This window comes from Coregonus lavaretus (assembly GCF_964263955.1).
Source record: "Coregonus lavaretus genome assembly, contig: HAP1_SCAFFOLD_390, whole genome shotgun sequence".
NCBI lineage: Eukaryota > Metazoa > Chordata > Actinopteri > Salmoniformes > Salmonidae > Coregonus > Coregonus lavaretus.
The window spans coordinates 162501-179160 of NW_028163054.1; the positions used below are offsets into that span (position 1 = coordinate 162501).

At 46.3% G+C, this 16660-nt stretch overlaps 1 protein-coding gene across 1 annotated transcript in view; it reads right to left on the reverse strand.

The window, feature by feature from the left end:
• The window catches only part of LOC311118539 (G protein-coupled receptor 137Ba-like), a 23357-nt gene extending 8459 nt beyond the window's left edge, over positions 1 to 14898 (reverse strand). Inside the window, exons 1-4 of the mRNA XM_084193331.1 lie at positions 14292 to 14898; positions 10324 to 10373; positions 9128 to 9350; positions 7917 to 8066 (exon numbers count right to left, since the gene is read on the reverse strand). Of these exons, the coding sequence (XP_084049457.1) occupies positions 7917 to 8066; positions 9128 to 9350; positions 10324 to 10373; positions 14292 to 14654 (786 nt within the window). The 5' untranslated portion in view covers positions 14655 to 14898. The remainder of the gene's footprint in view (positions 1 to 7916; positions 8067 to 9127; positions 9351 to 10323; positions 10374 to 14291) is intronic.
• Between the last annotated feature and the right edge of the window lie 1762 nt (positions 14899 to 16660).

The following is a 16660-nucleotide window of genomic DNA, read 5'->3' on the forward strand; positions in this document are numbered from 1 at the left end:
ATATATTATGACCTCAGCACTACACACCTGATTCCAGTGTTTATCCTGGTAATGGGGTAAGGTTTGATGAGTTGATTTTAAATTTTTTAAATGTATTCATTTAAATTAAATCAAAGTTTATTGGTGACGTACACAGATTTGCAGTTGTTATTGCACTTGTGTGTCTAACTCCAATAGTGTAGCAACAAAACAACAATTCAAATGTAAAAATATAGAAATTAAGAAATATCAGAAAGAACAATGTCAGAGTCCGGAATATATTATATATACCACTACCATTCAAAAGTTTGGACAAACCTACTAATTCAAGGGTTTTTCTTTATTTTTACTATTTTCTACGTTGTAGAATAATAGTGAAGACATCAAAACTTTGAAATAACACATATTGAATGATGTACAGTCGTGTTCAAAAGTTTTGAGAATGACACAAGTATTGGTCTTCACAAAGTTTGCTACTTCAGTGTTTTTAGATATTTTTGTCAGATGTTACTATGGTATACTGAAGTATAATTACAAGCATTCCATAAGTGTCAAAGGCTTTTATTGTCAATTACATTAAGTTTATGCAAAGAGTCAATATTTGCAGTGTTGACCCTTCTTTTTCAAGACCTCTGGAATCCGCCCTGGCATGCTGTCAATTAACTTCTGGGCCACATCCTGACTGATGGCAGCCCATTCTTGCATAATCAATGCTTGGAGTTTGTCAGAATTTGTGGGTTTTTGTTTGTCCACCCGCCTCTTGAGGATTGACCACAAGTTCTCAATGGGATTAAGGTCTGGGGAGTTTCCTGGCCATGGACCCAAAATGTCTATGTTTTGTTCCCCGAGCCACTTAGTTATCGCTTTTACCTTATGGCAAGGTGCTCCATCATTCTGGAAAAAGCATTGTTCGTCACCAAACTGTTCTTGGATGGTTGGGAGAAGTTGCTCTCGGAGGATGTGTTGGTACCATTCTTTATTCATGGCTGTGTTCTTAGGCAAAATTGTGAGTGAGCCCACTCCCTTGGCTGAGAAGCAACCCCACACATGAATGGTTTCAGGATGCTTTACTATTGGCATGACACAGGACTGATGGTAGCACTCACCTTGTCTTCTCCGGACAAGCTTTTTTACAGATGCCCCAAACAATCGAATTACTTTAACCCAGTACTCAGCAGTCCAATCCCTGTACCTTTTGCAGAATATCAGTCTGTCCCTGATGTTTGGTCCAAGTCCATATTATGGCAAGAACAGCTCAAATAAGCAAAGAGAAACAACAGTCCATCATTACTTATAGACATGAAGATCAGTCAATACGGAAAATGTCAAGAACTTTTAAAGTTTCTTCAAGTGCAGTCGCAAAAACCATCATGCACTATGATGAAACTGGCTCTCATGAGGACCTCCACAGGAATGGAAGACCCAGAGTTACCTCTACTGCAGAGGATAAGTTCATTAGAGTTACCAGCATCAGAAATTGCAGCCCAAATATAAACTTCACAGAGTTCAAGTCACAGACACATCTCAACATCAACTGTTCAGAAGAGACTGTGTGAATCAGGCCTTCATGGTCAAATTTCTTCAAAGAAACCACTACTAAAGGACACCAATAAGAAGAAGAGACCTGCTTGGGCCAAGAAACCCGAGCAATGGACATTAGACCGGTGGAAATCTGTCCTTTGGTCTGATAAGTCCAAATTTGAGATTTTTGGTTCCAACCGCCGTGTCTTTGTGAGACGCGGTGTGGGTGAACGGATGATCTCTGCATGTGTAGTTCCCACCATAAAGCATGGAGGAGGAGGTTTTATGGTGTAGGGGTGCTTTGCTGGTGACACTGTCAGTGATTTATTTAGAATTCAAGGCACACTTAACCAGCATGGTTACCACAGCATTTTGCAGCGATACGCCATCCCATCTGGTTTGGGCTTTGTTGGACTATCATTTGTTTTTCAACAGGACAATGACCCAACACACCTCCAGGCTGTGTAAGGGCTATTTTACCAAGAAGGAGAGTGATGGAGTGCTGCATCAGATAACCTGGCCTCCACAATCCCCCGACTTCAACTCAATTGAGTTGGTTTGGGATGAGTCGGACGGCAGAGTGAAGGAAAAGCAGCTAACAAGTGCTCAGCATATGTGGGAGCTCCTTCTAGACTGTTGGAAAAGCATTCCTCATGAAGCTGGTTGAGAGAATGCCAAGAGTGTGCAAAGCTGTCATCAAGGCAACGGGTGGCTACTTTGTAGAATCTCAAATATATAATATATTTTGATTTGTTTAACACTTTTTTGGTTACTACATGATTCCATGTGTTAATTCATAGTTCTGATGTCTTCACTTTTATTCTAAAATGTAGAAAATAGTAAAAATAAAGAAAAACCCTGGAATGAGTACTTGTGTCCAAATGTTTGACTGGTACTGTACATATATACCTATATATATATATATATTTTTTATTTTTTTTTATTTCACCTTTATTTAACCAGGTAAGCCAGTTGAGAACAGGTTCTCATTTACAACTGCGACCTGGCCAAGATAAAGCAAAGCAGTGCAATAAAAACAACACAGAGTTACATATGGGGTAAAAAACATAAAGTCAAAAATACAACAGAAAATATATATACAGTGTGTGCAAATGTAGCAAGTTATGGAGGTAAGGCAATAAATAGGCTATAGTGCAGAATAATTACAATAGTATTAACACTGGAATGCTAGATGTGCAAGAGATTATGTGCAAATAGAGATACTGGGGTGCAAAAGAGCAAAATAAATAACAATATAGGGATGAGGTAGTTGGGTGGGCTAATTTCAGATGGGCTGTGTACAGGTGCAGTGATCGGTAAGGTGCTCTGACAACTGATGCTTAAAGTTATTGAGGGAGATAAGAGTCTCCAGCTTCAGAGATTTTTGCAATTCGTTCCAGTCATTGGCAGCAGAGAACTGGAAGGAATGGCGGCCAAAGGAGGTGTTGGCTTTGGAAATTACCAGTGAGATATACCTGCTGGAGCGCAGACTACGGGTGGGTGCTGCTATGGTGACCAATGAGCTAAGATAAGGCGGGGATTTGCCTAGCAGTGATTTATAGATGGCCTGGAGCCAGTGGGTTTGACGACGAACATGTAGTGAGGACCAGCCAACAAGAGCGTACAGGTCACAGTGGTGGGTAGTGTATGGGGCTTTGGAGACAAAACGGATGGCACTGTGATAGACTACATCCAATTTGCTGAGTAGAGTGTTGGAGGCTATTTTGTAAATGACATCGCCGAAGTCAAGGATCGGTAGGATAGTCAGTTTTACGAGGGCATGTTTGGCAGCATGAGTGAAGGAGGCTTTGTTGCGAAATAGGAAGCCGATTCTAGATTTAACTTTGGATTGGAGATTCTTTATGTGAGTCTGGAAGTTGAGTTTACAGTCTAACCAGACACCTAGGTATTTGTAGTTGTCCACATACTCTAGGTCAGACCCGTCGAGAGTGGTGATTCTAGTCGGGTGGGCGGGTGCCAGCAGCGTTCGATTGAAAAGCATGCATTTAGTTTTACTAGTGTTTAAGAGCAGTTGGAGGCTACTGAAGGATTGTTGTATGGCATTGAAGCTCGTTTGGAAGTTTGTTAACACAGTGTCCAATGAAGGGCCAGATGTATACAAAATGGTGTCGTCTGCGTAGAGGTGGATCTGAGAGTCACCAACAGCAAGAGCGACATCATTGATATACACGGAGAAAAGTGTCGGCCCAAGAATTGAACCCTGTGGCACCCCCATAGAGACTGCCATAGGTCCAGACAACAGGCCCTCCGATTTGACACACTGAACTCTATCTGAGAAGTAGTTGGTGAACCAGGCGAGGCAGTCATTTGAGAAACCAAGGCTATTTAGTCTGCCAATAAGAATGAGGGGGATATTTAGTCTGCCCTTTGAAGAGGGGGATGACCGCGGCAGCTTTCCAATCTCTGGGGATCTCAGACGTTATGAAAGAGAGGTTGAACCGACTAGTAATAGGGGTTGCGACAATTTCGGCGGCTAGTTTTAGAAAGAAAGGGTCCAGATTGTCTAGCCCAGCTGATTTGTAGGGGTCCAGATTTTGCAGCGCTTTCAAAACATCAGCTGTCTGAATTTGTGTGAAGGAGAAGCGGGGGGGGCATGGGCAAGTTGCAGCAGAGGGTGCAGAGTTGGTGGCCGGGTTAGTGGTAGCCAGATGGAAAGCATGGCCAGCTGTAGCAAAATGCTTGTTGAAATTCTCGATTATTGTAGATTTATCGGTGGTGATAGTGTTTCCTAGCCTCAGTGCAGTGGGCAGCTGGGAGGAAGTGCTCTTATTCTCCATGGACTTTACAGTGTCCCAAAACTTTTTGGAGTTAGTGCTACAGGATGCAAATTTCTGTTTGAAAAAGTTAGCCTTTGCTTTCCTGACTGCTTGTGTATATTGGTTCCTAACTTCCCTGAAAAGTTGCATATCGCGGGGGCTATTTGATGCTAATGCTGTACGCCACAGGATGTTTTTGTGCTGGTCAAGGGCAGTCAAGTCTGAGGAGAACCAGGGGCTATATCGGTTCTTAGTTCTGTATTTTTTGAATGGGGCATGTTTATTTAAGATTGAGAGGAAATTACTTTTAAGGAACAACCAGCCATCCTCTACTGACGGAATGAGATCTATATCCATCCAGGATACCTGGGCCAGGTCAATTAGGAAGGCCTGCTCGCTAAAGTGTTTTAGGGAGCGTTTGACAGTGATGAGGGGTGGTCGTTTGACCGCGGACCCGTTACGGACGCAGGCAATAAGGCAGTGATCGCTGAGATCCTGGTTGAAGACAGCTGAGGTGTATTTAGAGGGTATGTTAGTCAGGATGATATCTATGAGGGTACCCATGTTTACGGATTTAGGGTTGTACCTGGTAGGTTCGTTGATAATTTGCGTGAGGTTGAGGGCATCTAGCTTGGATTGTAGGATGGCTGGGGTATTAAGCATATCCCAATTTAGGTCACCAAGCAGTACAAACTCTGAGGATAAATGGGGGGCAATCAATTCACATATGGTGTCCAGGGCACAGCTGGGGGCTGAGGGGGGTCTGTAGCAAGCGGCAACAGTGAGAGACTTATTTCTGGAAAGGTGGATTTATAGAAGTAGAAGCTCAAACTGTTTGGGCACAGACCTGGATAGTATGATAGAGCTCTGCAGGCTATCTCTACAGTAGATTGCAACTCCACCCCCTTTGGCAGTTCTATCTAGACGGAAAATGTTATAGTTGGGGATGGAAATTTCAGAATTTTTGGTGGCCTTCCTGAGCCAGGATTCAGACACTGCTAGAACATCAGGGTTGGCAGAGTGTGCTAACGCAGTGAATAACTCAAACTTAGGAAGTAGACTTCTGATATTTATGTGCAAGAAACCAAGACTTTTGCGATTACAGAAGTCATCAAATGATAGCGCCTGGGGAGTAGGAGTGATACTGAGGGCTGCAGGGCCTGGGTTAGCCTCTACATCACCAGAGGAACAGAGGAGGACTATAATAAGGATACGGCTAAAGGCTTTAAGAACTGGTCTTCTAGTGCGTTGGGTACATAGAATAAAGGGGGCAGATTTCCGGGTGTTATAGAAAAGATTCAGGGCATTATGTACAGACAAGGATATGGAAGGATATGAGTAAAGTGAAGGTAAACCTAAGCGTTGGGTAACAATAAAAGAGATAGCATCGCTGGAGGCATCAATTGAGTCGGTCTCCGCGTGTATAGGGGGAGGGGCAAAGGAGCTATCTAAGGCAGGTTTAGCTAGGCTGGGGGGTCTACAGTGATATAGTACAATTAGAAATAACCGAAACAACAATAAACTAACCATGTTTGGGCTGAGGCTAAACATAAACAGGATGTAGTACCGTAAAAAGGAACAGTCCAGCAGACATCAGCTGTATAGCTGAGTTATCATAAGGTCTGGTGGTAAAGCACTAGTGAGTAAGAGGCCACGGCTAGCGTGTGCTAGCGGGCCGGGGCTAGCAGATGGATGAAATCTTCGTGGTTAACGTCGTAACCACATCAGACGATTTCGTCGGCAGACCAGTCGTGTAGGATCGGCGGGGCTCCGTGTCAACACTAGGTGGTCCCGTCCGGTTGACAGAGAGGTAGATAGCCGGGAGATGGGCCTAGCTCAGGATGATTAGCCAGACCACAGCGTCCGTTTTGTTGTAGCTAGCTGGTAGCGATGAATCCGGAGTTAAAGGTCCAGTGATTCAGTGATTCCGGCGGAAAAACTGATATGTTCTGGGTCGATAACGCGCTGTGCAGACTGGCCGAATATCCGGTGATTAATGTCCAGTGATTAAAATTAATCCCGCAGAAAAAAAATCCAATGTTCTGGGTGAAACACCGCTAGCTGTGGCTAATAGCAAGCTGTGGCTAATAGCAAGTTCTCCCGAGTGGCGCAGTGGTCTAAGGCACTGCATCGCAGTGTTAACTGTGCCACCAGAGATCCTGGTTCGAATCCAGGCTCTGTCGCAGCCGGCCGCGACCGGGAGACCCATGGGGCGGCGCAAAATTTGGCCCAGCGTCGTCCAGGGTAGGGGAGGGAATGGCCGGCAGGGATGTAGCTCAGTTGATAGAGCATGGCGTTTGCAACGCCAGGGTTGTGGGTTTGATTCCCACGGGGGGCCAGTATAAAAAAATAAATTAAAAAAAAAAAAAAGATATATTCGCTAATTGTAAGTCGCTCTGGATAAGAGCGTCTGCTAAATGACTAAAATGTAAAAATGTAGTTAGCTGGCTAGCTAGTTTCAACTGGAGATTCTAGATTCTAGATAAAGTTAAGTCAATAATAGAATCCGTTCCACATTGAGTGAGGCGGGTTGCAGGAAAGTATATTTTGTAGAAGGATGAAAAGTCTGATAGGGAAATATGTACGAAAAAAACAGGGTATTTACAGGCTATTTACAGACATTCGACAAAAACACAACTGCACTACTACGCCATCTTGGATTTATAATATATATATATATATATATATATATATATATATATATATATATATACACACAGTACCAGTAAAAAGTTTGGACACAAGTACTAATGATGTATCTATATAATTGTGTGTGTATAGACAGCACAGACATTATATGAATAGAAAAGGTGTGTACAGCAGTAGTTATGTAGGATGAACCAGCACCACCCCTGTGGGGCCCCTGTGTTGAGGGTCAGCGTGCTGGAGGTGTTGTTGCCTACCTTCACCACCTGGGGGCGGCACGTCAGGAAGTCCAGGACACTTTTGGACAAGGCGGGGTTCAGACCCAGGGCCCTGAGCTTAGTGATGAGCTTTAAGGGTACTATGGTGTTGAAGGCTGAGCTATAGTCAATGAACAGCATTCTTACATAGGTATTCCTCTTGTCCAGATGGGATAGGGCAGTGTGCAGTGCGATGACGATTGCATCGTCTGTGGATCTGTTGGGGCGGTATGCAAATTATAGTGGGTCTAGGGTGACAGGTAAGGTAGAGGTGATATGATCCTTGACTAGTCTCTCAAAGCACTTCATGATGACAGAGGTGAGTGCTACGGGGCGATAGTCATTTAGTTCAGTTACCTTCGCTTTCTTGGGTACAGGAACAATGGTGGACATCCTAAAGCAAGTGGGGACAACAGACTGGGATATGGAGAGATTGAATATGTCCGTAAAAACTCCAGACAGCTGGTCTGCACATGCTCTGAAGACGAGGCTTAGGATGGCGTCTGGGCCGGCAGCATTGAGAGGGTTAACAATGACTTAGTCACCTCTTATCCAGAGCAACTTACAGGAGCAATTAGGGTTAAGTGCCTTGCTCAAGGGCACATCGGCAGATTTTTCATCTAGTCTGCTCGGGGATTCGAACCAACGTCCTTTCGGTTATTAAGCGCTAGGCTTTCTTCAACCTTTGATTAGTGGAATTAGGTGTGTAGCGAAAGACACTGTTGTACGCTATTACCTGGTCAGATACATTGTACCAGTCGTAGTCGAAGGAGTTGATGCTCTTGATGTTGGTGAGGGCCAGAACCAGCAGGTTGTAACAGGCTCTGGATGTGTAGAGTAGGGTGACTGTGGCTCCTATGGCTGTCACCTGGCACACCGAGGTTCCCTGGGCAGAGGAATGGGAAGGAAAACACACTGTCTCAGATCGTTTTAGCTCTGTGGGATCCTACAACCTGGTCCCAGTTCTGTTTGTGCTGCTCTGATGTCTCCTATGGTCCTCAACAAGTGGACAGGACAGGCCAGCGAAGCAAAATAACTATCCAACTGGTCGTCCACACGTCCACACACACAGCAGGGCACAGGGCAGGCGCCGACCGCGTTGCTAACAAAACACTCGTCATGCGTAAGGAAGTGGAAAGTGCACTCAGGAATCTCTCCATCTTTCCCTCTCTCTCTCTCTCTCTGATAGTGTGTGTGTGTGTGTGTGTGTGTGTGTGTGTTAGACCTGGGTTAAAATATTATTTCAAATACTCAAATACCATGCATTTAACCCAGGTATTTGAAAATAGTCTTTGAAATAAGTCTTTGAAAATACTATTTGGTTTTTACAAATAACCATTCAAATACTCAAATAAAAGTACTTGTTTTGGGATGTGTATTTAAAAATACTCAAATTTACACAAAACAAGTATTTTAAATACCAGATACTCAAATACACACTAAACAAGTATTTTAAACACCAAATACTCAAATACACACAAAACAAGTATTTTAAATACCAGATACTCAAATACACACTAAACAAGTATTTTAGATATCAAATACTCAAATACACACAAAACAAGTATTTTAAATACCAGATACTCAAATAAACACAAAACAAGTATTTTAAATACCAGATACTCAAATAAACACAAAATGTGTATTTTAAATACCAGATATTCAAATACAAACCAAACAAGTATTTTAAATACTAGATACTGAAATACACACAAACAAGTATTTTAAATACCAGATACTCAAATAAACACAAAACAAGTATTTTAAATACCAGATACTCAAATAAACACAAAACAAGTATTTTAAATACCAGATACTCAAATAAACAGAAAACAAGTATTTTAAATACCAGATACTCAAATAAACACAAAACAAGTATTTTAAATATCAGATACTCAAATAAACATATATTTAAACCAAGGGTTGGTGTGTGTGTACATCTCTTACCTTGGACTCCAGGTAGATATTAGCCAGGGACATCTTGGCGATCTTGTAGAGGCAGAGGGAGAGGGAGATGGCACACAGGACAAACAGTGTATCGTTGATGGCTACTCGGACCAGTACAACGGTCTGTGCCTCAGCGGTGCTCATCCTCACTAGCAGGGCACAGGTCAGGTTTACTACCAGGAAGACCATACTGATGGACAGGAAGAGGAGGCACAAGGGTAACCTGGAGGACAGGAAGTAACATTGTTAGACGTCAAAGGTCAAAGGTGAAGGACGGGTGTAGAGGTCACAATCAATCAATCAAATTGATTGATTGATAATGTCCTTTTGCATCAGCAGTTGTCACCAAATGCTTTAAAGTAACCCGGCCTAAACCCCAAAGAGGAAGTAGTTCAGAAGAGAGAGCACAGTGTGACTATGGAGTACGTAACAGTACAATTCTACATTACCAAACAGCTCTGCATCAATATTGATACACTACATGACCAAAAGTATGTGGACACCTGCTCGTCGAACATCTCATTCCAAAATCATGGGCATTAATATGGAGTTGGTCCCCCCTTTGCTGCTATAACAGCCTCCACTCTTCTGGGAAGGCTTTCCACTAGATGTTGGAACATTGCTGCGGGGACTTGCTTCCATTCATCCACAAGAGCATTAGTGAGGTCGGGCACTGATGTTGGGTGATTAGGCCTGGCTCGCAGTCAGCGTTCCAGAGGCAGTTTGGAACTCGGTAGTGAGTGTTGCAACCGAGGACAGACTATTTTTTACGCGCTTCAGCACTCGGCGGTCCCGTTCTGTGAGCTTGTGTGGCCTACAACTTCGCGGCTGAGCCGTTGTTGCTCCTAGACGTTTCCACTTCACAATAATAGCGCTTACAGTTGACCCGGGGCAGCTCTAGCAGGGCAGAAATTTGATGAACTGACTTGTTGGAAAGGTGGCATCCTATGACTGTGCCACGTTGAAAGTCACTGAGCTCTTCAGTAAGGCCATTCTACTGCCAATGTTTGTCTATGGAGATCGCATGGCTGTGTGCTCGATTTTATACACCTGTCAGCAACGGCCGTGGCTGAAATAGCCGAATCCATTAATTTGAAGGGGTGTCCACATACTTTAGTATACATAGTGTAGTTAGGATGGAACATTATTGTAGTGCTTTTATGTTGAATGGTGCTTTATTGTTTATTAAATCTTACCTGTACTTCAGAAGCTCTGGTGCATATTTAGATTTAGCCTTGAACACAACCTGTAGAAAGACAAATGACCTTTAAACCTCCTATATATTCTACTGTATCACATGTTCTGTGTTTCTCTGAAAGGGTTGAACAAACAGGCTCTCTCACTTCTGTTTTCTCTCTGTCCTAAAGACACCAAACATTCCTCTGAAACCTCTGGGTTCAGAATAGCTGAGTTCAAAGAAGTAGAATGGCCATAAGATACAGTTGGTAGGCATCACAGTAGTTAGTAGCAGTTGGAGTGTCTCTTGACCTTCCTAGATCCACTGACATCTGCTGGGTCCACTGACTGACATCTGCTGGGTCCACTGACTGACATCTGCTGGGTCCACTGACTGACATCTACTGGGTCCACTGACTGACATCTGCTGGGTCCACTGACTGACATCTGCTGGGTCCACTGACTGACATCTGCTGGGTCCACTGACTGACATCTACTGGGTCCACTGACTGACATCTACTGGGTCCACTGACTGCCATCTGCTGGGTCCATTGACTGCCATCTGCTGGGTCCACTGACTGACATCTACTGGGTCCACTGACTGACATCTACTGGGTCCACTGACTGACATCTACTGACATCTACTGGGTCCACTGACTGACATCTGCTGGGTCCACTGACTGACATCTGCTGGGTCCACTGACTGACATCTACTGGGTCCACTGACTGACATCTACTGACATCTACTGGGTCCACTGACTGACATCTACTGACATCTGCTGGGTCCACTGACTGACATCTGCTGGGTCCACTGACTGACATCTACTGGGTCCACTGACTGACATCTACTGGGTCCACTGACTGACATCTACTGACATCTACTGGGTCCACTGACTGACATCTGCTGGGTCCACTGACTGACATCTGCTGGGTTCATTGACTGACATCTACTGGGTCCACTGACTGACATCTACTGGGTCCACTGACTGACATCTACTGGGTCCACTGACTGACATCTACTGACATCTACTGGGTCCACTGACTGACATCTGCTGGGTCCACTGACTGACATCTACTGGGTCCACTGACTGACATCTGCTGGGTCCACTGACTGACATCTGCTGGGTCCACTGACTGACATCTGCTGGGTTCATTGACTGACATCTGCTGGGTCCACTGACTGACATCTACTGGGTCCACTGACTGACATCTGCTGGGTCCACTGACTGACATCTGCTGGGTTCATTGACTGACATCTGCTGGGTCCACTGACTGACATCTACTGGGTCCACTGACTGACATCTGCTGGGTCCACTGACTGACATCTGCTGGGTCCACTGACTGACATCTACTGGGTCCACTGACTAATACAAGGAATGCTTCTGTTGTAGGAGCAAGACACAGTCCATGTTACTAGTCTGAACTACCTCTCTTTCTCTCCCACCAAACATGTCTAGTCTGAGCACAATGATGATTAGTAAAATGTTCTGTAGTCTAATTCAGTTTATGGAGCGTTTCACAGGAGGCCATGCTTTGAACAAATCCTAAACTAGACAAAACTATGTTGCAGCTCTCTGCTCCGGCGTCTGTGTCTGTCTGCTGTGCCAAATGGTCAGAGAGAAACCAAATCGTGGCCTTCACCCCCTGACCTCTGACCTCTGAGAGACACGAGCTGTGTTCGAATACGCATACTAACGCACTAACCGTACTATTTGTGACGTAAACTGGGTATGTAGTATGCTTATTGGTCATAGTATGGATATAGTTGTGCGTTCTCGACGGACATTCGGGAGCGTTCGTAAACTCGCTCTGGCTATCTACTCCGATCTCAGAGCACTCTCGTCTGAGCGTACCAGAGCACAGAATAACTGATGAATTTACGAACGCTCAACACCCGTTGAATATAGCCGGTGTCAGTAAATGTTGGCAAAAAAGCGCAATTAAATTGTTGCCAGCAGCACAGTTAGTCACCAACGCTCTGGATAACATGAAAACAGCCTAACCAGCTCTGCTAGGGTGAGTTAAGTGGTCAGAGTGAGGTGTTCTCTCATTTGTGTCAGGAAGTAGCTAGCAAGCTAGCCAACGTTAGCTTGGGTGCTTGACTGCCATTGTGAGGTCAGAACGCTCGGATCAACCCTACTCCTCGGCCAGAGCGTGCAGTGTGCGCTCTGAAAGCTCCGAGAGCGAAACGCTCTGAATTTATGAACGCCCAGAGTGCACTCTGGCACTCCAGATTGAATTTACGAACACACCCGAAGTAATTTGTTATGCTAACAAGCTAGCAAGAGGTTGCATAGCAACAGCATCAACTTACGGTAGACAGGCGAAGCTGAAAGAATACCGTTCATTTACAGTAGACTAGAATTAACTAATAGTCAGTGGCGATTTTAGCATGGAAATCTTGGTGGGGCAAAGACATATTTGTAAAAATTATTAATACATGCCAGCAAAGACAGCAAAGAGTTCCCAGTTGTCTTGAACTCACTGAAGTCAGATTTCCCAGCTCAGAGTTTCCAGTTGTTCTGAGCGCGGCAGAAGTCATGCTGGATTGACAGCATGGCCAATTATGAATGTTTATCCTTTTAAGCTTGGAAAAGAGACCCTTAAACTCAGACTTGAACCACACATCCACTCCATTGAATAGCAGGCTAGTGATTGCTTTGCAATGCTTGCAGTTAGCCACTGATTCCTTCCAAACCACTCATTGTTGAATTTGCGATTTACAACTTGTTGTGTAATGTTTATGTCCAATGGCCGATGAGCACCGATACGTTTTATCGATAATTTCTCTTCATTATTTCTCTTCATATGACAAGAACTGAAAAGGATTTGCCAATAGATTGTCGACGTGATTCATGATGATGACTGCTAGCTTGCTAGCTAAGATTTTGAAAGTATGATGTTGACATTATCAGTCCAATCAAAGCTACGGTAGATATAACGTGATTTGATGTAATTTTATCTGTGGCCAATGACCTTGAGTCTTCTTGGATGGACACTTCTAATGTAACTCTATGGCAGCACCCAAAGGGGCTTGAACTGCTTTGCTCTCCCTGTAGATTCTGCGGTGACGTAGTGACAGAACGCTGAGCCAATCACGGCGCAACTAGAGAACATTACCAACCCCTACGCTCTGTATTTTCCGCTGGCTGAATGACGGGTCGCCACTGCTAATGGCATATAGCATGTAGTATATACTCATTAAGTGTGTAGTATACAGTATGTTAGTATTAGTTATTGTTAGTATGGATATTCGAACACAGCTCTGGTTTCCTCTCTGGCCTCAACAACCTACAACTTGATTGGTCTCATACATTTGGATCTGCTCCACTTGTATGGTGTAGCTTCCTTGCCTGTCGGCCCAGAGCTGGGCCCGGAAACAGAGACCGTCGGCACACAACAACACTCACCACCCATTCTTGAGTCACAGTTGACTTTTAGATCTTAGGAAAGGTGACGTCACTGCACAATATCGATAGATTTGCTACCAGCGCACCATAGTTAACTAGCTAGCTATTTCACATGGACTACACTGACCTGTGCTAACACAGAGACAGGATCCACACAGAGACAGGATCCACACAGAGACAGGATCCACACAGAGACAGGATCCACACAGAGACAGGATCCACACAGAGACAGGATCCACACAGAGACTGACTCAACTGTGCTAAACTCAGCTGTGCTAATCTCACCTGTGCTAACACAGACACTCAGCTGTGCTAATCTCACCTGTGCTAACACAGACACTCAGCTGTGCTAATCTCACCTGTGCTAACACAGACACTCAGCTGTGCTAATCTCACCTGTGCTAACAAACACAGACACTCAGCTGTGCTAATCTCACCTGTGCTAACAAACACAGACACTCAGCTGTGCTAATCTCACCTGTGCTAACACAGACACTCAGCTGTGCTAATCTCACCTGTGCTAACACAGACACTCAGCTGTGCTAATCTCACCTGTGCTAACAAACACAGACACTCACCTGTACGAAGTAGAGGTTCATGAGGCTGAGGGTGAAGAACTGAAGGCAGACGGGACTGCAGTAGAGCAGCCAGAAGGGGAAGGGTGCCAGGGTGTTGGCCGTCACAAAGTTCCCGAAGTAGAAGGAGAAGAGAACGGCCCTCAGCGCAGCCCACAGCAGACACAGGAAGAGAAACACCGTCTGGTAGCTCAACCTCTTGTGTTTGTAGCGCAGCACCATCCACAGCTGTAGGTAGATGAAGAGGAATAGCAGGGAGTAGAAAACAGTGTAGACCACAGTGAGACCTAACTTCACGTAGTGGGGTACGGCCGGGGTCAGGGTGGGGGGAGACAGGAGGGATAGATCCCTCACCTGGGCCTCCATGGCTGTCTGACCTAGCTGGTTTTACCAGGGTTTTCCGTGGATCTCCTGGTTCTCCTTGGTTGGAGTAAAGCAAGCAGAGTGAGGGCCTCTCCTCTCCTCTCCTCTCCACTCCTCTCCACTCCTCTCCTCTCCTCTCCTCTCCTCTCCTCTCCTCTCCTCTCCTCTCCACTGTAGTAGCTGTTCCTCTCCTTCTCTCTGCCTGGCTGGTTCTCACTGGCTGCCCCTTGGATCACCTAGGCACAGTGGGGGCCTCTCCTTTCCTCCTCTTCTTTCTTCCTCCTCTTCCTCTCCTTCGGTGCGCTGTAGTGACTGTTCCTCCTCTCACAAGCCTTCCTCTCTCTCTCTCTCTCTCTCTCTCTCTCTCTTCCTGGTCTAAAGCACGACAACACAGACACAGCTCTCTCTCTCTCTCTCTCTCTCTCTCTCGCCTGACAGAGCAGGAGGCAGAGAGAGCGATTGCGCAGAAAGAAAAGGACAAGAGAGAAAGAAATGGTGTGAGTGAATGGGGGTGTCAAGCTCTAAGCGGAAAGAAAATAACGGAGAGCCGAGCCAGTGGCTGAACGCTGAGTCACATGATCTGGGTTGAGAATGAGGCGTTTGTCAGGCTGGAGGCTGGAGGCTGGGTCTGTGGGCAGGAAGCTACGTTACAGGACAGTAGGCTGTGCTGGGCTTTGAGCTCAGAGGGGGAAGAGAAGAGGAGGGGAGAGAGGAGGAGTGCAATCCATTCCCTGGTTCATTACGTTATACGCTACGTACTCAGCTGACGCAGGCTACAGTACCTTTAACCCTGGACTGGAGCTTCCCACCACTGACCGACTGAACTCCCCCGGGACTGGAGCTTCCCACCACTGACCGACTGAACTCCCCCGGGACTGGAGCTTCCCACCACTGACCGACTGAACTCCCCCGGGACTGGAGCTTCCCACCACTGACCGACTGAACTCCCCCTGGACTGGAGCTTCCCACCACTGACCGACTGAACTCCCCCGGGACTGGAGCTTCCCACCACTGACCGACTGAACTCCCCCTGGACTGGAGCTTCCCACCACTGACTGACTGAACTCCCCCGGGACTGGAGCTTCCCACCACTGACCGACTGAACTCCCCCGGGACTGGAGCTTCCCACCACTGACCGACTGAACTCCCCCGGGACTGGAGCTTCCCACCACTGACCGACTGAACTCCCCCTGGACTGGAGCTTCCCACCACTGACCGACTGAACTCCCCCGGGACTGGAGCTTCCCACCACTGACCGACTGAACTCCCCCTGGACTGGAGCTTCCCACCACTGACCGACTGAACTCCCCCGGGACTGGAGCTTCCCACCACTGACCGACTGAACTCCCCCTGGACTGGAGCTTCCCACCACTGACCGACTGAACTCCCCCGGGACTGGAGCTTCCCACCACTGACCGACTGAACTCCCCCTGGACTGGAGCTTCCCACCACTGACCGACTGAACTCCCCCGGGACTGGAGCTTCCCACCACTGACCGACTGAACTCCCCCGGGACTGGAGCTTCCCACCACTGACCGACTGAACTCCCCCGGGACTGGAGCTTCCCACCACTGACCGACTGAACTCCCCCTGGACTGGAGCTTCCCACCACTGACCGACTGAACTCCCCCGGGACTGGAGCTTCCCACCACTGACCGACTGAACTCCCCCGGGACTGGAGCTTCCCACCACTGACCGACTGAACTCCCCCGGGACTGGAGCTTCCCACCACTGACCGACTGAACTCCCCCGGGACTGGAGCTTCCCACCACTGACCGACTGAACTCCCCCAGGACTGGAGCTTCCCACCACTGACCGACTGAACTCCCCCTGGACTGGAGCTTCCCACCACTGACCGACTGAACTCCCCCGGGACTGGAGCCCTTGGGAATGGCTTTATGAACATGAAAATAATATTTTGTTTCCCAAAGCAAACATATATTTTTTGTGCTCTTATGTCTCTCTGTGTGATTCCAGTACTATTGTGGTCGAACCTTTCAGGGTTCTGT